At 38.1% G+C, this 22,965-nt stretch overlaps 1 protein-coding gene and 1 long non-coding RNA gene across 2 annotated transcripts; one reads left to right on the plus strand and one right to left on the minus strand.

Annotated features, from left to right (window-relative positions):
• The first annotated feature begins 4,269 nt into the window (after positions 1–4,269).
• Positions 4,270–5,852, plus strand: LOC127832223 (uncharacterized). The gene is made up of 3 exons (XR_008026747.1): positions 4,270–4,370; positions 5,070–5,173; positions 5,518–5,852. It is a non-coding gene; the product is annotated as an uncharacterized LOC127832223 (long non-coding RNA).
• Positions 5,853–8,963: 3,111 nt separating this feature from the next.
• LOC127831618 (visual pigment-like receptor peropsin) lies at positions 8,964–14,091 on the minus strand. Its single transcript, XM_052356597.1, has 4 exons — positions 13,468–14,091; positions 12,257–12,359; positions 9,429–9,613; positions 8,964–9,032 (listed from the first exon to the last, which is right to left on the minus strand). The coding sequence occupies exons 1-4, from the start codon at positions 14,089–14,091 to the stop codon at positions 8,964–8,966; spliced, it is 981 nt and encodes a 326-aa protein (XP_052212557.1).
• Between the last annotated feature and the right edge of the window lie 8,874 nt (positions 14,092–22,965).

A 22,965-nucleotide genomic window follows, 5' to 3' on the forward strand; every position in this document is an offset into this window, starting at 1 on the left:
AAAATGACGCGACTGTAGCCCAATGATTTATCTTCCGATGTTCTATAGATTTAATGGCCCGTAGCGAATGGTTTTATCAAAAAGCGGCCCGCGCCGATGGGCTAGGTCAACAAAAAAAACAAATTATGGCTCGGGTTCGACAAGGGTCACCGGCGCAAGCAATTGTGGGCCTTTGACCTCGCTATATCCGAAAATGTCAACTAGTGGTAGACAGGGCATATACTTTGCTATGATATCACGCATAAGATACGATTATAAAACCCGCGTTTACTGCGGAGATGGCCGCCGGGATTGTGCGTGCCAATTGTGTCTGGGTTTTTTTTTTGGGGGGGGGCTGATTTTATTTTGTTTTCGACAATTTCATGCAATATGTAACACGGACAAAATTGTAAGTGAATTAATTTCCTTCCGATGGTATATACATTATATAGGTGCAGAGAAAGGTTTTATCGCAAGGCAGTGCGCGCAGATTGGATGGGGGGGGGGCGAAATCTGGCGCGCTTTCAACACGGGTCCATACTTGTGGTTTGTATGGGAGGTGGTCTGGAATAGGGACGGGAGCAGCGGAGGTGGCAGTAGCAGAGGACGGACGGAGCAGGCCTAAAAATCAAGGGGTGGCTCTGATGAAATCCGTAGAAGTGTCACAGGACGGCGGTACTCGATACGCTCAAAGGACGCAGTAAGTATATGGTGCTTTCCTGCAAATATAGGTTGCCACTCATTTAGGAACTCGGTAAGGAAGTAACGTCTTAGTTTGGCAACCATTTCACGGTGACCATATACACTGTCGACGGTGGGCCTTTCGAGAGGCTGCTCTGGACGCCGCCCAGTACGAGTATTTTGCGAAGTTTTTTCTTGGTTCTATTCTGGCTAGTTATATTTTGTATTCTGAAGTATAAGAGTGGGTCGGTGAAAACGGGCTGTGTTCAATGTCCGTAAATCATCAAATTACTTCTGGTGTTTGATTGTTTGCAGTCCATTTCCAAATTATTACATGTTTTGAATAATTTCAGAAATCATCATCATCATCATCATCATCATCATCATCATCATCATCATCATCCTCATCCTCATCCTCATCATCATCATCATCATCATCATCATCATCATCATCATCATCATCATCATGATCATCATCATCACCATCATCATCATCATCATCATCATCATCATCACCATCATCATCATCATCATCATCATGATCATCACCACCATCATCATCATCATCATCATCATCATCATCATAAAACAATAATCGCAAACATCATCACCGTTTTCATTTACAAGAACATTCATAATTGATTTTAAAATCATACTCATTAAAATGTGCATGCGTTATTTTATACAATTAAGTTAATTGAAATAACATACATAACACATACAATCATTAATATGTATTTTATTCGTCATTATATCAATAATATATAACTGAATATGACAACCGTGTATGAATATTTTAGTCCATATTCAACACATACGATATTACTCTCAACATTTATGTATCAACATTCCTTAAACAAAAATCGAAAACGGCGTACAGTAGTTCAATTTCATTTTTAGCGCCGTGTTTATCAAAACACCTGTGACAATATTTAACAAATTATAAGAATAAATGACATTTCACCTTTTCACATTTACATGCATGCGCCGATGCCGGCAGTAATACGCTAAAGCCAATGGCCAAAAGAACCGTGCACCATCTGCTATTATATTGTCTGACATAACAGCCTACGGACACTTCCACACGACATGTTACTCAAATCGCTGGAATCCAATATCAAGCTGTCAAATATTTCATCTGAATGGGAATGTGTAAGCAGGACATGTTAAGGCTCAACAATGTTTTTGTTTCAGGTTACCCAACTTACCCACATAGTAAGATCTAACACAATTGTATATGCGCATGCGTTTTGAGCTATGTGAATGCAAGGATATGTTGCATATAATATTCATATACACAAGGTACACATTTGTATAATTCACAGACCTAAGGAGTTGATAAAATTCATAAACGTTATGCGTCACTGTATTGCGCTCATGTAATGCGCACATATAATGTGCAAATGCGATGTGCTGATAATATTATCAGTCGTTATGCGCTTATCTAATGCACATAAATGAAATGATAATACGATGCTACAAATTGTGTCATGATGCGCATTCTATACATAGATTGTGACGTCACTACGTTACTGTCACCTCTAAACTAAAACGCATCACATTTCCCTGGTTTGGGGAATTATGCTTCCGCCAAAGTAGGTCTACGTAGGAATGAAATTTTAATAATGAGAAAAAAACTTTTTATATTGTGTGTTTAAAACGGAATTTTGTTTAAAGAAATGTTATTTGATTATGTTTAAATGTGATTCTGAATCTCTGTTAAAATTGATAGTGATAACCGATTAAGACCGGTGTGTACACAATGCATAATGCGTACATAAAATGTGCATGCCGTATACGGTGGCGCAAACATTACGTCAGCAACCACGTTCACACGTTATGCACACACACACACATTATGAAGTCGTGATTCAGCGACGCAGTGAGATATTATTGTGCACGTTGTTAGGATGAACGTGGCTATAAATGGCATATCTGTGAACTCCTATAAATCCAACTGTAATACAAGTGACACCTTCATTTAAAAAAATCCTCGAACCGAGTACGAATCATACCGGTAAACGGTCGGTTACTTGCCTTCTTGTTCCTTATCGGTTACGTTTCCTACCGGTTAAGATGTACATCCTCTTTCACTTAAATATCAGTTACCTACCTTCCCGGTTTATGTCGGTTTCCCCGTATAGGTTACAATACACTAAATGATCGCTTCATGAAGGGCTGTACTCTCTAAAAAAATATCATAGTTGACAGGAAGGCATGTTTTACACGTTTTACCATTATTCGGGTGTTATCTTGCGGAGATAATGGTAGGGAATGAATAGGTGTTCACTACTGAATCCCTGAAATATGATACACGTGAAGACTATAGTAAACCATTGCACTAGAAAAGGTTACATTCCACTAAGAAACGGCCGAAAAAAAAAGTTGCAAAAACAGTCGATTTTGATTTGTGTCAAGTTCTTTCTTGCATTGTACATGACATATCCTTTTTATTGCATAAATCGATTCCGCTTAGAATGGCCTTTAAGAAAAGGTATGGTTATGGGGGTCTCTATGTGCAAAATGTTGCATTTATTTTCGCTCAAAGTTGTCCCTTTTACATTGAATTATATAGGGAAACTATTTAGTGTATTATGACCTATACAGGTCAAAGTCGCATACCTCCGCTACCCGTTAAATATGATCACTATTGTGTTAATGTCGGTTACCTCCGCTTTTGGTTATCGAACTGCTATAACCCTGCCATGATGCAATTAAAGGGGCCGTCCAACAGATTTTGGCATGTATTGAAGCATGTCATTAAATGCCTTATATTGATAAATTTAAACATTTGACCTAAAAATCTAAAGTAAAAAAAAAACAAGAATACACTTTTAAAAAAAGGAAAAAAGTAACCCTCAACAGGGCTCGAACCACTGACCACTGGAGTCCTGTACTAAAATGTCTCCCGCCTAGACCACTCGACCATCCATGCTCATGCTTAGAGCGGATGTATTTTTTACCTATATCGTAATCCTCGTAGTTTCCCAAAATATAACTACAACAACAGAACTTTCCAAATTATTCAATCGTTTCGCGTCGCACAATGCTTTATATTTTCAGGTTTTCAAATCGTCAAAAGATGCATATAATGGATCTTTAAGAGCATGGTAAATGGTCAGTATTACTATTTCCTCAAAAATATCATAACAAAAACGACAATTTGCGAATCTGAAACAACTTTATTTAATTTTGTCAATTCACCAAAACGTTAAACGGCCCCTTTAAATATGATCACTACCGCTTTAATGTCGGTTACCACCCCTTCACGGTCTGCTATTACCCTGCCATGATGCGGTTACCATTGCAAGTTCAACCAGGGAAGAAATTTGCTTTGTACGACTTTTACTTATCTTTTGAAACATTGGGACCTTTCTTATGAATATGACCCTATATCGCTCCCTTTGTGCAAAAATGTACCGTGTAACATTGAAATTAGAAGGCACACGGTACCTTTTTGCACCAATAGGGCGATATATTTATGTAAAGACATTATTATGAATAATATCATTTTAATAATACTCACACTGTTAGGGCCACGGGGATCTGCTAAGAGCCATAAACAAGTCAAATAACTGCACGGAGGCTGCTATATAATAACCGTTAAACGCCTCCTGTTTTCATAGTGCTCGTTAGCGAGACCAAAGAAGCGGCAAACTATCAGTAACAAGTGGTGGATAATTCTTGATTTAAAACTTTATTTGAAAAAGGTAAGAACTACATTTGTTTTGCTTTGTTTTAGTTTTATATCATATACAAGTCTTCTCCTTACGCGGACATGCTAAAACATAGTCGTATACAAGCTCAGCTGTGGAACATTGTATCGGCCATGGAGGCCTCATATGCGAAGGGCCATAAAGGGGCGTGCAATCGGATTTCACGTGGGACCCTTTGGACACACGTTGCATACTGACTGAAACATAATTAAATTGTTCTGCAAAATACGAGCATACTCACAAGCACCTTCCTCCATAAAGCATAAGAATATACGGGCCCAATATCATGTATGTGCATGTATTGTAGATGAGATCATTTCGAGTGGGTAGTGTAACAAGCTGCACCATAACCTAACATCGAAGAACGGAAGCACTAGAAGCAATAAAACATCAGTACTGTACTGTATAACTAAACGGGGACGTAATACTAAAAGGAATATTACACAGGTCAATTGTTACAAGTGTTTGTATCAGTCTCGTGGCTTACGCTATTTCGTATCACACTCGAGGCTCCGCCTCACGTGAGAAACGTCATCACACAAGTCACTCGACTGATACAAACACATGGAACAGTTGACTAGCGTACTATTCCGTATGTAATCATTTCATGTCACTTATACGCACAATAAGACACAATAATATTAGCACGACCCAACGTGTGAGAAAATAAAATACCATACGAATCGCTTTCAGGTTAAACATGATATACATGGTGACGTACTTGACGTGCCTTCTCCTGTTGACGTCATTTCCGGCGTCGACAATCGCATCATCGTCATCAACGGATCGTCCCGCGTGTAAGACTCGTAGAATATCTTTTTGAAGTATGAACTTGTCATGTTAACAAGTGAGGAATTTCGTTGGAAAAAACGTCAGGAAAATCACAGTTATTTTATGATGACACTATTTTGCATCGCTTTGAAAACAAGTGGCATTTGCATGTATAAAACACATTATTTAGCATAGCCATATAACATATTTTTTATAGACAAAAACACAATAAATTTTTCGAAATTAATATTTAAATAGCAAATAAAGTATTTTACTAGACAGGTTTTTTACACTTATGTATGCAGGCTTTATAAAAAGGTATAAAGCGGACACAAACATGTTTAATTTAGATGTATCACTTTGGTTTCAGTTTGTGACGAGTTTCCGACGTACATCCGTGATCCCACGCAGACGCCAATGCTGCTAGCCGCCCTGATCTTCTTTAACCCGCGAACCGGAAAGTGCCAGTTCCAGACGCTAGCTACAGGCATAGTGGCGCCAGGCGAGAACAGCTTCCGGAATTTTCGAGAATGCATGATTACTTGCAAGCAGCCGCTGCCGCCGTTCGCGCAGGAAAAATAACTTTAAAAAATGTCATCAAATGACAGCTGAATCTGCTGAAAATAAACTACGAGCAAAACAGACGTCACCAATTGAAACTGAAATTACTCAATTTATTACTGAAATAAACTACGCACAAAATAATGACTGATATTCAATTGACATATAAATTGAAGTGGATAAATTATAAACGCACACAATAATGACGTCATCAGCTGACTTCTATCTCTTTTGATTTATATTTTTTAACATTATTTCGATGTAATTAAATATGAAATTACAGGTTAATGTATTGACTTACGTATTCGAAATGATTTAAAAGAGATTAAGAGCTGTGTTTGTGAAACACAATGCCCCATACTGCGCTTTGAAGCCGCTTTTTTTAGAAACAATGTTATATTTTGACTGTTAAGGTCACAGTGACCTTGACCTTTGACCTAGTGACATCAACCATGTTTGATTGTAGATCTCAATGAAATGCATGCACGTGTGAAGTTCAAAGAACATAGACCCAAGAGTTTTCATTTTATGAGCAAGGTTAAAGTTTTGGGACAGACACACAAATACAATGACAGACAGACATACAGGCCAAAAACAAAATACTCCATGATCATTCGATCTGGGGGGGGGGGGCATAAAAATATGCATACTACACATTTAATATCAATTTGAATATAAAGCAACAAGAATACAATAAGCACAAATCCAGCAACCATATTGTTTACCAACATTCACTTTAAACTAACAACAATAATTGTACAATTAACAAAAGCACACTTATTTTAAGATATATAAACGAGTGTGTTCCGATGACGACTTTAACCCATTTATGCCGAGTGGACTCTCCCATCCTTCTAAAGTGGATCGATTTATTTCCTAAATTATAGATGTCTAGTATATTTATTTTTATATTTAGAACATTCCTTGAAGCAAACAGCGCAGACCGTGTTTAGACGCCGCATTATGTGGCGTTTCATCTGGGTCTACGCTGTTTGTCAAGGCCCTGTTTTAACGCATTTATGCCTAGTGTCTAAAAAAGGCCTTGGCAAACAGCGTAGACCCAGATGAGACGCCGCATGATGCGGCGTCTCTTCAGGGTCTACGCTGTTTGCTTAAAATAATTTCTGTAAGAAATATTCTAAATGTAGAAATAAATTAACTAGACATCCCTATTTTTAAAAATAAATTGATCCAATTTAGAAAGATGGGAGAGTCCACTAGGCAAAAATGGATTGAGCATGTTGCAGATGTATAGAGTAAGAGTAACGAACGACAGCACGAACGGGACTATGTAAAAACAGCTTGCTGCAGTTAGCTCATTACCGGTAACCACAGTTCGTGTAAAATCTTCCGAGATATAGATGGAATATCAGTTGTCGATGTGTGTTTTTTTCATAAAAAAATATGTGTAATTTGCTAAAAAATGGTTAATCTTATATCGAAAAATGAACAGAAAATAGCGAATAGAAACACATTTCAGTACTTATTATTATTTTAATCTATAAAACGCAATCATCGCATGGAAGAAGGGATTCGGATCAACTCAAAGCTCTTCGCGTAATGACGAGTTACCATTGGGATGAGTTTTGTGCTTCATGGAACATTTCTGGTTTGTTTATCTAGATTGTTTGCTGTTTTCTACATTGTGTCGAGGTTTCCGCGAGCGAGCTCGACACAAATCAGCACGCACCTCTCCTTGATGGACGTGTTTTCCCCACCATTCCGCGTCTTTTCATACATTGTAATCGTAAAGAGATATAGTTGTCTGGTATAATATGGTAAAAAAGAACAATACTATTGTCTCAAATAATATTATATTTGATGAATTGTAGATTTATAAACAAACTATTCTTTTATAAATTATGTCACTTTTGAGGCGGCGGTAAAAAGTCACAGGAGTATTCGCTTCTAAAATTCAGAAAGGCGTAAAAAGCACCTTAACGCAGAAGCGCATTACTTTATATGAAGTATTTGGTTGCTGTTTGCTCTACCCTTTTTATTTCAAAGTTATCAACATTAATATAATGATCACAGTACACGTACAAAGAAAAAAACTCGATCCCGGAAATTGGAAATATATTATGACGTCAAACGTGTCTGGATACTCGGATCGACTCTCTAATGTTGACATGTTCAAATCGTTCCGTAAAAACCGCTGACGTCTCTTTCGATGAAAGTCCTCGTATGTTAATATTAGTGTCGTTGTCTGACGCATAACTATGGCTAAACTGCGAGCGCTATTTACACTGTATCATAGACAATCCTTGAATACAGTAGTGAACTGATTTCCCTGCGCCTTATTGATACACTCTATTATACATCTTACTGACATTTATTCCAACGATTTTTGACAATGTCGTACAATTATGGATAATATAACCATTTGTTCGTGCACTATTTTTGGTATGGTTGAACAATTGATCATATAAACATCTGTTCGTGCACTATTTTTGGCATGGTTGGACAATTGATCATATGTGTCTTGTTCTGAGAAAATTGGGCAAAATGTATGTGCGTAAAGTGTCGTCCCAGATTAGCCTGTGCAGACCGCACAGGCTAATCAGGGACGACACTTTCCGCTTAAACTTGATTTTCGGTAAAAAGGGACATACTTTAAACGAAAAATACCATTAAAGCGGAAAGTGTCGTCCCGGATAAGCCTGTGCGGACTAATCAGGGCTACCACATTTGTACACGGGAATAGTATTCGGTTGGGCTGATAAGCGCGATACGGCTAGACAAGACGATGGTACAGAAAGTTGCGCATAAATATTTCCGGAGCAGCCGGTAATCGCCAAGGCGTAAATCCAGTATATACTGTTCTCGTTCTCACCAAGAGTATAATGCTGTTAGCATTTTAAACATATGACCATGTTCAGGCATCTTATTGGATTTGTGTAACAAAACATACAATAAACAAAATACATATTTATTTATAAATGTATACAGTGTCATAAAGACGATGCAACAATATCGAAACATGAGCGTGTATATGTGTGAAACAGAAATGTCTATATTACATGCATAAACAAACGTGGAACAAACATTTGGGATATGTTCCCTACATTAAAGCCATGCATTTTTGTCCAATCCCTCGCATTCTTCGCCGCTCGAAATTCGTAAAATTCCATTTCAAGTCAATTTCACACAATGATGACGAAATGTTGAAGAAGAAGATATGTTAACTTAAAAGCCCTTGAAAAAGTCTTTTCCGGAAAACGGAAAAAACTGCGTTTTGACAAGACATGTTAAAGACTAGTCCACGCCCCCTCCAGTCCCATTTTCTTTACAGGTGTGACCTTGAAGGTTCCGGTTAGAAGACATCTGTTACATTGGACACGTCCTCTAATACTAGTTATATTCGTTCCAAGTTATGTCAAAATCCATCCATATATGACAAAGTTATGACAGAAAATAATTTTCAATTTTGACCTCTTAGACAAACCTTGACCATTGATGCAGGAAAAAACGTCCTCTGATGATGGTTTACAGGACGGACGCACAGACGCAAATACACACAGACAGACAGTGAGCCTGCTATTTGACGCCTTTTTTCGAGGCGGCAAATAAAACAACAGCAAAACCAAACATCCCCGCGTATATATATAGAACTCCGTGTGTTTAATGGGCCAATGAGGAGTTTTGGATCGTTTCCATCCGGAAAGACTCTGCGATCGCTGAACTCTGCGTGTTTACCAACGATGAAGAACAACAGCATACCAACTTCTCCATTTTCCGACGAAAGCTTTTGTCCAGCAGGGCGTACACCAAAGGGTTCCAGATGACCTCCGTCTTAGCTAACCATGCGGCCGATCGGGTCAGAATTGGGTCGAGGGCGTGCGGGTTTGCGAACACGGTGTAGAAAGAGACGATTGCGTAAGGTGTCCACGATACGACGAAAGCCACTGAAATATTGTATTAAAATTGGATATATGCAGTACGGCGTCAATGACACTGCCCATGCCACTGAAATATTTATGTTCGTTGGAGTAGGGGGTGGTCCAATTAATTCAATAGACAAACATCAAAAACGAAAGCATTGTTTATTGGCAGATTATGAAATATATATCCAGCATCATTTCGATTTTGGTACGTTTAGATAAACATGTGTTGAACTTCAAAGATTATCGACGTAAAATGATAACAGAGGATATTAAGTACGTCAAGTAATGTAAAATGTATTTATTACCATACAACGCGCGCGTATCAATTATATTGAACTAAACAATCAATAATACATAACTCAACAATGAATAATGAAGAACTCAACAATCAATTATCTCCGACAGGTATTTTTATGGAATTAAGAATAAGCAATACATGTATTTCGATCACACTGCATCGCTATCATGAAACAAATGGCTACAACAAGCGCAATTGATGGCTCTTGATGGATTGTTACTAAGAGAGGACGAAATCAAATTGGTCGATAGTTTGACTAAATTTGGTCTCAGGGCATTGGAGTGAGTGAACGCAAATTGCCAATAAAAACTATGTACGACAGTTTTATTCCATTTTCGATGGGTTCCATTTTCGATGGGTTCCATTTTCGATGGGTTCCATTTTCGATGGGGTGCAGAGCGCAGAATAAACACTGTGTGCGCATATTCAATAATCATCGTTAACAGGTTAACGAAAAAGTACATTTCGCGAAATATTCAGACATAACTAAAAATAATTAGTTAATACAACACTTATTGTTCTTGCTTTTTAAATGCATGTGAGGGGGCAAAATGGACCTCACGGGGCACACAAACATATTTCCTCATACGAATTTTACGTGTGGCAAATCCGACTAATATCTAATCAATTTGGTGAAGCCGTAGCGTATTTCGCTAAAATAACTGTGTGCGTTGGTCCTGTAATAAAAGTACCTAATACGGCGTACTTGTAGGCGTACAGAATGGGTGTCTCCCCTGAACCGACCGACCCCTGACCCGACCGCCCCAATGTTTTACAGCGTTGTATCCAGAAAGGATTTAAATAAATATACTCAGAAATAGAATGCACTCTGTATTATTTATATATTCCACCTCACAAACTGGCCTTTTCAGAGTTTGTGTTCGCACAAACAACTTCATTTTAATGTATTTGACGTGAAAAATATTATGTTTTAGGTCTTTAAATTAAGCGAAAAACTGGTATATCACGACGAAGAAAGAGTGTTTTTTGTATATACATGTGTGTATTAATTTTTGGAAGACCGTGAACTATTTTACGATGTATTATATTGTTCTTGTTGTTAAACAATCAAAACATTCAATCAGACAGGTGCAGCAAAAACAATCGGAGGCATTGGATACACAGATGTCGATTTTTTAACTAACATGTTGATTATGCGCGGTTCAAAATGGGTGTGAACTTCTTTCAAGATCGCGGCACATTAGCCGGTAAGCGTTGGATTGTAAAGTTGATGGGCAATAAATACATTTTATAAATACAAGTATTTATAGATATGCATCAGCATTTTTAAATCCACGACAAATCCTTTTTAATTCCTACGCGGATGGTATGTAAGAGTAGATCTATGCATATTTCACAAAATATAGCGAGAATAGTCAGGCGCTAGCATAGTGACGTCAAAAACCTAGTGACGTCAAATCATAGTGACGTCGAATTATAGTGACGTCAAATCTCTTTGAATTCAACAGCGGAAGAACCGGTACACACTTACAGACTAAACCCACTGATATCTTGACCAGGTGGAAAAACACACTTACAGACTAAACCCAATGATATCTTGACCAGATGGAAAAACACACTTACAGACTAAACCCAATGATATCTTGACCAGGTGGAAGTACACACTTACAGACTAAACCCAATGATATCTTGACCAGGTGGAAGTACACACTTATAGACTAAACACAATGATATCTTGACCAGGTGGAAGTACACAGTTACAGACTAAACCCAATGATATCTTGACCAGGTGGAAGTACACAGTTACAGACTAAACCCAATGATATCTTGACCAGGTGGAAGTACACACTTACACACTAAACCCAATGATATCTTGACCAGGTGGAAGTACACACTTACAGACTAAACCCAATGATATCTTGACCAGGTGGAAGTACACACTTACAGACTAAACCCAATGATATCTTGACCAGGTGGAAGTACACACTTACAGACTTAACCCAATGATATCTTGACCAGGTGGAAGTACACACTTACAGACTAAACCCAATGATATCTTGACCAGGTGGAAGTACACACTTACAGACTAAACCCAATGATATCTTGACCAGGTGGAAGTACACACTTACAGACTAAACCCAATGATATCTTGACCAGGTGGAAGTACACACTTACAGACTAAACCCAATGATATCTTGACCAGGTGGAAGTACACACTTACAGACTAAACCCAATGATATCTTGACCAGGTGGAAGTACACACTTACAGACTAAACCCAATGATATCTTGACCAGGTGGAAGTACACACTTACAGGCTAAACCCAATGATATCTTGACCAGGTGGAAGTACACACTTACAGACTAAACCCAATGATATCTTGACCAGGTGGAAGTACACACTTACAGACTAAACCCAATGATATCTTGACCAGGTGGATCTGTTTTCTTCTTCTTTTAATCATCGCCTCGCTGGAAGCAGGTATCACTCGAACTGACGACTGGTGAACCTTTTATGTAAATAGTCAGGCATTGAATTAGACAGTTGAGTTGTTTCATAAAACATTAAAGTCGCTCTCATATACATTATCAGACAGACCTGATCAGATCTTCGGGCTATTACGCGGTCTCTTATCTCTTTCGGATTTAAAAATTATATGAAAATGAGCCTCGCTCTGAAAACAAAACGGTTTGAATGCATTTGCGTATTCCGCCTTCCCCGATTAGCCTTTTAGCCGCTTTTTTTCTTAGTAATTTTCTCTCCTATTCGTAGCGATATTCCAGTTTAGGCTAAACATGTCGTCCCTGATTAGCCTGTGTGGACTGCACATGTGAATCTGGATGACACTTTACGCACGTGCTTAAAACCTCTTTTTACCAGATCGACCCTTAACTATAAGTTCCATTTAATCGTTTTCAAATATTGTTACGGCACGGTTGTTTATACTGTTTGTAAACCCTTGATAGATATGAGCCTTGTTCTGAGAAAAGTGGGCTTGTGCATGTGCGTAAAGTGTCGTTCCAGATTCGCCTGTGCAGTCCGCACATGCTAATCAGGAACGACGCTTTCCGCCTAAACTTGATTTTCGGTAAGGAGGGACTTCCTTGAAACTAAAAATACCATAAAAGCGGAAAGTATCGTCCCTTATTAGCCTGTGCGCACTGCACAGGCTAATCTGGAACGGCACTTTACGCAAATGCATTATGCCAATTTTTCTCAGAACAAGGCTCATATGTGTTGTTTATGTTGATACTTCCTTATAGACATATCATAGTTATTTGTAGACAAAACTGCATAGTATCGTATCCTTTTCGGTGGTTTATAGAGAAATATCAGTGATTTAAAATTGTGAGTATATACATTTCTTTCATTAATCATGCATTAAAGTCGAAGAATTATTTTTCCTCGTAAATATTTGTATAATTACGTTGGGCTTACAAGAATAGGAGCTTTTCTTCCATTTACGACGCTTTGTATACACGTCCAAAAGCATTTATAGTATACAAAAATTAGTTTTTTATACAAATGTACAACGTGCTTTAATATAAATAACGCAATATAACAAAGCAAACCCTGTACTTAAATCATAATATCAGTGTACATAATCCTGCACTTACCGTTTTGACGATCTGCACGTAGCAGACGCACATGAACGTCACCGGAAAGACGTAGCACACGGTCCCTATGAGTATCAGATACCCCAGACCGGCGCGACTGCGGTCATTCCAGGCGAGCCCGCAGCTGGTCCCATGCGCCTCCAGCCCGTATGCACCGAGCCCAAGCAGCGGAGATACCGCGAGAACCAGCGAGAGGAGCTGGCACGCGCCGAACGCTAGCGCCACCCGCCATTTTTCGACAGGCGCGTTACTGATTGGCAGCGCCACTATGCCCTGGTAGCGGATGTAGGCGATGCAGACGTGAAGGAACATGGACGAGCATCCGAAGTAATAGACGATGAGCGCCTCGGCGATACAGGAGTCTTCTGACATATGCACTAACCAGTGGCCGGAAAACTCAGCGATTATCACTGGAATGTAGCCTAAAGCGGAGCTCAGCAAACCGTTCGTAATTATCGCAACTGTAAAGAACGAGGTCACGTTGACCATTTTCGGGTACTTCACGTACACGCCCATGGTAAGTCCGTTTAACGCGATTCCCAGAGCGAAAAGTAGCAATATCCATAGTCCGGACGTGATTTCAATCCACCGCGGGGAGTCAAAAGCGCTCGTTAGATTTAACATTTCGTTTTACCATTAAAATATTGCTTCACTACCAATTATTGCCAAAAAATGGTAGAACGTCTGCTACCTTATGCATAAATGTTCGCATGCAACTTTGTCGCACAGTCGACTGCAGGAATGTGCTGGCTGGTTAACGCAGTGGCTGGTACACACGTTTCTCAACAAGGCGACACGGGTTCAATCCCAGCTCCCGGCATATGTTGTTGGTGACCATTATAAAGGACTCGTGGGGTTTCCTTCTGGTTATCCGGTTTTCCAATACATCACAATACCACGTGAAAAATGTATATATTTCAGTAAAGCCGATGCAGCTGATCTAGTAAGTCAATTAGTTGGAAGTCCTGGAACACACCTCGGGTTCTCACATAATGCAACATCGGACAGGGAAGGACCTAATAAAGTTCGAAGCACATGCACACACACACCGCAAGTATGTTCGCCTAACGCACAGTCTCCGTTCAATGACATCTAAACATCGACAGTTTGGAGAGAACCAAGGAGTGTCTGTGGCGTCTTGTTTTCAATAACACATTGTTGTTCCCAGTTCAAATATGCATCAACATAGGTCAATAACATTTAATTGTGCGGGAGACGGTTGAAAACAAATCATAGAGAATGTAACTAATTAGTCAGTTTTGGAAAGTATAAATTAGTTTCCAATTATTTCAATATTTCATCACACACAAAACTTTTCTGACGGTCACCATATCTATCAAGTGCTCTGTTATGTACAGATCCTGTTTTGTAATCTGATCAGAGTAATGTGTCCGATATTTGGATGTTCGATCCGTCAATTAGGAAAATAGTTAATTGGATTGGGAAAGTGTCATTTTTGTGTATGAAGTTAACATCCAAGAAAACGCTAATCAAAAGTCAGATACGTTTTAGTTTAAAAAAATTATCTGGCGACTTACTGCGTTGTAGCTTATAAAAATGTAAATTACTCAGCAGATATTTTCAATTGTAAAATACAAACAATTGTGGTAATTTGGGAAAGGTATCGGATCCCTTAGTGAGGGGCATTTTACGTCTAGAAATCCGTTTTTTTAAGAATAGCCATAATTTAATCATGTTCACAACAATATCATTCAGATTACATGTATTTGTTTGTACATGATATCGCGGTGAATAAAATACTAGAAAAGTACCTACATTGATCATGCATGTTATCTGCGCATTAAAAAAGATCTTTTTTAATGATTTTTTAAGAAGAATGTTTAACAGAAGTTTTGGGAAAATATATACTATATAGCTTGCGGAATGGGCCCTAGTGTCCCCCATAAAACTTCATTAAAAGGGCTGTGATTTTCATCGATTCTACTCAATACACGCCAGATGGTATTAAATAAACAAGAGATTGCCAAGCAATATAGTCCCCTTCCGGTGAAACTCCACCATTGTAAGATTAAAAAAAAATAATATATATTTGTTGCCATAGCAACCAGAATTCTTGACGTAGTAAAAAATGAAATGACGTGCATAATGTCCATATTGCCATCTATCCATGTTTCAAGTTTCATGAAAAAATGAAGAACTTTTAAAGTTATCGCGGGATCCAGAAAATTGTGACGGACAGACAGACATACTGACTGACTGACTGACGCACAGAGTGCAAACCATAATTCCCCACCGTTAGGGGACAAATTAACATGTTGCTATGAACAAGCGTGGAATACGATAATGAAAACCGCGGACCATTTTCCACACTTTCACTCAAGCCGAGAACTGCTCACAAGTTTCAACTGACTTGGACTATCTACCATGCATGTGGGTGACGCGATCAATAGTGTCATTTTATGGACAAAATTGTTCAAAACTTGTAACGGTCAATTACGCTTACTACCTTTCGCTTAAGCATGAAAACAAGAGAACATTGATGGCCCTATAGCGGACAGCAGAGTTCACGGACATCAGTTATTGAAGAAACCACGAATTGACCTGATGAAAGCACGAATATAGTTAGAGAACAAAAGAATAGACTTAATAAGAAACCACGATTTGACCTGATGAAAGCACGAATATAGTTAGAGAACAAAAGGATAGACTTAATGAGCCGTGTGCATGTGCGCAAAGTGTCATCCCAGATTAGCCTGTGCAGTCCGCACAGGCTAATCAGGGACGACACTTTCCGCCTAAACTTGATTTTCGGTAAGGAGGGACTTCCTTGAAACTAAAAATACCATAAAAGCGGACAGTGTCGTCCCTGATTCGCCTGTGCGGACTACACAGGTTAATCTGGGATGACACTTTACGCCTGTTTTCTCAGAACTCAGCTCTAATGAACAATAAATGTGTCCATAGGTAACAGATGCGTTAACATTCAATTTTTGTCTAAAAGCTCCGCTTATGTCACACGTAAGCTGTTGATGGCTAACTTTGATTATTGACCTCATTGCGTGACAATGACCTTTAAGGAAACAGGAGATACATGTGACATTTGACCTTTAAGGAGACAGGAGATAATGTGACATTGACCTTTAAGGAGACAGGAGATACATGTGACATTGACCTTTAAGGAGACAGGAGATACGTGTGACATTGACCTTTAAGGAGACAGGAGAAACGTGTGACATTGAGCTTTAAGGAGACAGGAGATACACGTGACATTGACCTTTAAGGAGACAGGAGATACAAGTGACATTCGATATCCTCATGTTCATCATTTGTCGTGAACTGGTATTACATAGAGAATACTAGGTTAGCGTTGAATACAGAGAAGTTTATGTTGCGAGGCTTGGAACAAAATGATATCTATGTCAACATACATGTATAATTTAATATATAAATACAAAACGAATTTGTGCCAACCGATTCAAAGATAAAATACTAGCATAATTCTTATAAAGTTCACAAAGGCGCCGGTTTATTTACGTTAAGGAAGATACGAAATGGTTTTGATTCTCCGCCTTTCGAAACTAGAGTATGCGCCGGGACCTATTATGGACACTACTGAATCAGCTGGTCTATCTACAAAAACTTTGCCTTGTCATAACGTTTAATGATTTTTGGTTATGGCTCTCAAAGTTGTTTGTCTGTGCCACAAAATGCACCATTAATTTGTAATTGCAGAAGAACGATACAATCAACAAAGTTTACTTAAGGATCAATTACATGTAGTACGATGAAGGCATCAATCAGAATTTTCAGTTCATGAAAATGAAATGACTTGTTCACTCTTGTTTTTAATTAGTTGGGTAAGTCTGTGTTTAAGATCATCAGAACTTGGCAGATACGCGCCTTATCAGTTGTACTACGACCTACAGTTTGTAGCAATGCATTACGTATCCGCTTAAACGAACGGTATCGCATGGCGAAATAAAACACAACACACTGTTCATCATAATGCAATTTATCATTTAAAAGTTATTTTTGTAACAAAGACGTAAGACAAACATAGAATAAATAATGTCTCGGTTAGAAAACTGCATATTGAGTGGTCATTCATAACGAAGGGGCCATTTCGGAGAAAATAGTTCCGGGGACAATTGTCGACGCGATGACGCCTATTGATGTCTCAGTACGAGAAGTGTACTATCTAGATTAAGTATTTTAAGAGTATATATCATTTAAAAATGAATGTATGCATATTCAACTTAAACAACTTTTCTTTCATCATATTGCTACATTTGATCACTTTTACTAAAGAAACAATATAAGATAGAGATTTTAAAGATATCAACACGTCATTGCATATTGTTAATAAATGGGACTCATAAAAAACAACGACAAAAACGACTGTCCGACCTACCTATACTCATCATGACGTTGGTAATTTGGACAAATGACATTGTATTGGTCTAATGAGCTCTCAAAATAATGTAATTTCTATTACCAAATTAGTTAAAAATAGTGTGCGTTAATCAGTGCAACGTTTTGTGCTCTGTGAATAGTTCCCAATAAAGTTTAAAGCACGTATTTATACGATGCAGATGACCTGTCTGCTCTTCTCACACTATCTCGCGAATAAATTACGCCTACGTTTTTCTTTTAATCTCACATATTTTGTATATTTTTTTAAAATAAAAAGGACATGACGAGTAATTATGACAAGTTTACCGGGAACATATCTCTTACTAACGCCGACAATGACCAATTGAGCCTTATTAGCAACCGGTAGACCCTTGTGTAGCACATTAAGAAAACAACGCACAGTGAGACTGCAACATGCAATCAACATTTATTTTAAAACTCATTTAATTAAACGGTAAGTTCTTATGACGTATAACAAACAATAAATTCATCAATAGTTTTTCCCCAAACGGGAAAAGTACCGGTACTGCGCTAATTGGGAAAAAATAACGCAAACAAACTGGACCTTAGAAAATTAGCGTCGTTAAAATTTCGATTGGGAATTACGGGTCCTTTTAATTGTTTGTTACTAAATTGCACCGTAACATCTAAATATTCTATTACTGTTATTTTTGCTGAAATGTTCAGTTTCAGAGCTCATTTTATTTGTTCACTTGTAAAAAAATGCGCGTTTGGAACGAACATTGATGCTACTTATCTTCAATATGGCAATTTTTTTTTATGGCAATTTGGAATTTTATAATCTTTCATCGATTGGGAAAACGTCCTTTTCGAGTATTTTATAAAGAAGGAAAACTAATCGTTTAATTATACACATAAAGTTTTAGCAATGTACACATTTATATTAACATAGATTTAAATAACCCAACTTCCTATGAATTGAAGTGAATATTGTTTTATAAAAACTATTATAGCCTCTTTTCATGTGTATGCGATCATTAACTTTGTATTCCAAATGCACATATGCGCCCCGCTTTGGGAAAACAGGGCTTAATGCATGTGCGTAAAATGTCGTCTCAGATTAGACTGTGCAGTCCGCCCAGGCCACTCTGTGAGGACACTCCGCCTTAACTGGATTCTTGCTAAGAATAGATTTCCTTTAAAACGAAACATTCCATAAAGCGGAACTGGCCTTCTTGATGAGCCTGTGCGGATTGCACAGACTAATCTAAGACGACATTTTACGCACATGCATTTAGCACGGTTTCCCCAAAACGAGGCTCATATATGTGCAGTTATAATACAAATTAATGACGTATTTCCACAAGACATACGCCCCCAAGATTACACTGGCCCTCCTAGTGTTCATCACTTAGAACACTTTTATTAAGTATAAATAAAGAACTATTTATAATACGAGAAATGTGTTTTAAACGCCCAGTCTTAACCTGCAAATTATATTCTGATAAACTATTAATAACTGTTTGTTCTTATTTCTGTTAGCGATAAAATAAACTTATAATCAATAGTACAATGCATTTAGTTCAAGACATCGCAAGTCTATTGCTTGATCAATTACTTAATAACGTTCTGTTCATACAAGTTTTTGTAAGTGATACATTATTACGTGTATTCCTAAATGAAATGACCATAATTAATAAATAACAACAAAAGCCCGTTCTTCGAACACCGGATTTCATTAAGTTTTCTATAGATTGACAAGAAATATCTTTAAAAAAGATATACGGCGTTCATTGTGGTTTTGGTTGATGAAATATAAAGAGTTACATCAATGAGACAGCAAATGCCTTTTTCTGCGCAGTTCTTAGCAGCATCACATGTACATATTGCATTGCGCCAGATTTCGTGGCTTATATTAGATATCATTGATAATATATATATATATATATATATATATATATATATATATATATATATATATATATATATATATATATAGCAGAAATACCCACAAGAAGAATGAAAATTAAATGAAAATGTGGCCACACACAAATCAACTGTACATATTTGAAATATAAATGCACGCGTTCTTAGAACAGACATGTTGAAGTGGGTTTTCGGACATAGTTCTGATTCTATTGTAAATAGTATCTTGAATCATCGCGCACATGCTTAACAAATTGGTCGCTATGGTGGAATAATTCGTATTAAATTAAATTAAAACTTATAATGGAATTATTGAAAAAAATCTTTTATAAACATACCGTAATTATATCGCCGAATATCTGCAGTTAAGATATTTCCGGTCATGTTCACCGGGTTAATGCGATAGAGTTTTTGTGATGAGTCTTGAACTGACCGCGAACTGAACTTTATACCTTGCGAGATGGAATGCTATGCATTTAAGTGAGGTAACAATTTCACTGCTGGAACGACGGATTGTTTAAAGCTTTATACTTTTACATGTTTTTTTAGGTGTTTTGAAAACAATTAACATATTTTGATCAAAACTAAAATCAGGATAGGAAACAACAATATTTATATAATCTAAACTATACGTGATCACAGAATGCAATACGGTAGTAATAATAGGGTAGTAATAATTAAATATAAGAACACAGCCTTTAAGTACTTCATGAGCTTCGTCAATGGGAAGTGAAGCCGCGGTTAACCCTTTGCATGCTGGGAAATTTGTCGTCTGCTAAAATGTCGTCTGCTGAATTTCTAAAATTTGCATTTTCTTCAAAAACAATACAAAGAATACTATCAGAATAGCAAACAGTTTGGATCCTGATGAGACGCCACGTTCTGTGGCGTCTCATCTGGATCCAAACTGTTTGCAAAGGCCCCTTCAAAATTTGGTTCCAGCACTGAAAGAGTTAAGCTTTTTTGTCCTATCCAATTAGACGTATCACATTCAGACGTAGGAACAAAATGAAACGACGTGCATAATGTCCATATTGCCATCTATCCATGTTTCAAGTTTCATGAAAAAAAATGAAGAACTTTTAAAGTTATCACAGGATCCAGAAAACCACCATTGTCAGCAGTATTTCTAGTCTATTTGTTGCCATAGCAACCAAAATTTTTGACGTAGGAACAAAATGAAATGACCCATATTTCGAACTTGACCTAGACATCATCTAGATACAACTTTTGACCAAGTTTGGTGAAGATCAAATGAAAACTACTTGAATTAGAGAGCAGACAGCATGCTCAATGTTTAAAACGCACTAAGTGACCCCGTGACCTAGTTTTTGACCTGCCATGACCCATTTTCGAACTTGGCCTAGACATCATCTAGCAACAACTTCTGGCCAAGTTTGGTGAAGGTCTGATGAAAACTACTTGAATTAGAGAGCGGACAACATGATGAATGTTTAAAACGCACTAAGTGACCCTGTGACCTAGTTTTTGACCCGACAAGGCCCACGTTCGAACTTGGCCTAGACATCATCTAGATACAACTTCTTACCAAGTTTGGTGAATATCAGATGAAAACTACTTGAATTAGAGAGCGGACAGGGACTGACAGACGGACCGACAAGCTCACTCTTATATACCCCCCTAAACTTCGTTTAGTGGGGGTATAATGACGTGCATAATGTCCATATTGCCATCTTTCCATATTTCAAGTTTCATGAACAGATATTAAGAACTTTTAAAGTTATCGCAGGATCCAGAAAAGTGTGACTGACTGACAGACAGAGCGCAAACCAGAAGTCTCAGGTGAAACCAGTAGGGGTGACTGACTGACAGACAGAGCGCAAACCAGAAGTCTCCGGTGAAACCAGTAGGGGTGACTGACTGACAGACAGAGCGCAAACCAGAAGTCTCCGGTGAAACCAGTAGGGGTGACTGACTGACAGACAGAGCGCAAACCAGAAGTCTCCGGTGAAACCAGTAGGGGTGACTGACTGACAGACAGAGCGCAAACCAGAAGTCTCCGGTGAAACCAGTAGGGGTGACTGACTGACAGACAGAGCGCAAACCAGAAGTCTCCGGTGAAACCAGTAGGGGTGACTGACTGACAGACAGAGCGCAAACCAGAAGTCTCCGGTGAAACCAGTAGGGGTGACTGACTGACAGACAGAGCGCAAACCAGAAGTCTCCGGTGAAACCGGTAGGGGAAGTCTCCGGTGAAACCAGTAGGGGACAATAAATAATTGCTTCCTAAAGGTAGTGACAAGTTCTTTTTAACATTTGACCTAATTACCAAGTTTTTGGACTCGCATGACCCACATTCAAACTTTACCCAAATATTGTCAAGATAACCTAGATTTGGATGCAAATGACCAAAAACTCGGTCAAGATACACACTGTGACCAAGTTTCTTCAAGATTGAGTCCTGTATGTGGCGTCTATATTGGGAGCAAGGTTTTTCTAAGATTTGATATGGTGACCTACCTTTAATACATTTATGACTAGCGCCTAGAAAAAATGCCTTGGCAAACAGCGAAGACACAGATGAGACGCCGCATGATGCAGCGTCTGATCAAGGTCTGCACTGTTTGCTTAAAGGAATTTCTGTAAGAAATATTCTAAATATAGAAATAAATATACTAGACATCCCTTATTTTGGAAAGAAATTGATCCAATTTAGAAGGATGGGAGAGTCCACTCGTTATAAATGGGTTAACGGCACATGACCAAGATTCAAACTCAGTCAATGAACATTCAGACCAAGTAAAATTGAGGCATTAATGTTGTGTCTAGACCGGTTTAAGGTGTTTCTGCGATTTGACCTGATGTACCTGGTTTTTGGATTTACAGGACATTGATTTGCACTATGTTTAATACTGTAAAGACAAAATTGTGACCAACTTTCATCCAGACTTAGTCATAAATGTTGCCTCTGGAGTGGTAACAAGGCTTTCCTTAGGTTTGACCTTAACACCCTTCATATTTGACGAAGTGACCTATTATTTCAACGTACATGATTCAGATTTAAAATAAGCTTAGATATTGTCAACATAAATATTATGACCAAGTGTCATCAAGATGTAGTCATGAAAGAGGCCTATGTAGGGGTAACAATATTTGTCTAAGAGTTGACCTGGGATTCCATATTGCGGACGCACATTCACCACTTTCCTCCAAGCTATTTTCAAGATGAACAATCTGACCAAACTTCCTCAAAATTTTATTAAAAATGTGGATTCT

This window comes from Dreissena polymorpha, chromosome 5 (genome assembly GCF_020536995.1).
Source record: "Dreissena polymorpha isolate Duluth1 chromosome 5, UMN_Dpol_1.0, whole genome shotgun sequence".
Taxonomy (NCBI): Eukaryota; Metazoa; Mollusca; class Bivalvia; order Myida; family Dreissenidae; genus Dreissena; species Dreissena polymorpha.

Bases quoted from the DNA above. Each gene is read 5' to 3' on its own strand.
- LOC127831618 (XM_052356597.1), bottom strand. From the start codon at position 14,091: ATGTTAAATCTAACGAGCGCTTTTGACTCCCCGCGGTGGATTGAAATC. The intron at 9,614-12,256 runs GTAAGTGTGTAC...ACAATATTTCAG, and splicing joins GATATCATTGGGTTTAGTCT to TGGCTTTCGTCGTATCGTGG. The intron at 9,033-9,428 runs GTATGCTGTTGT...CCAATGTAACAG, and splicing joins GTCGGAAAATGGAGAAGTTG to ATGTCTTCTAACCGGAACCT.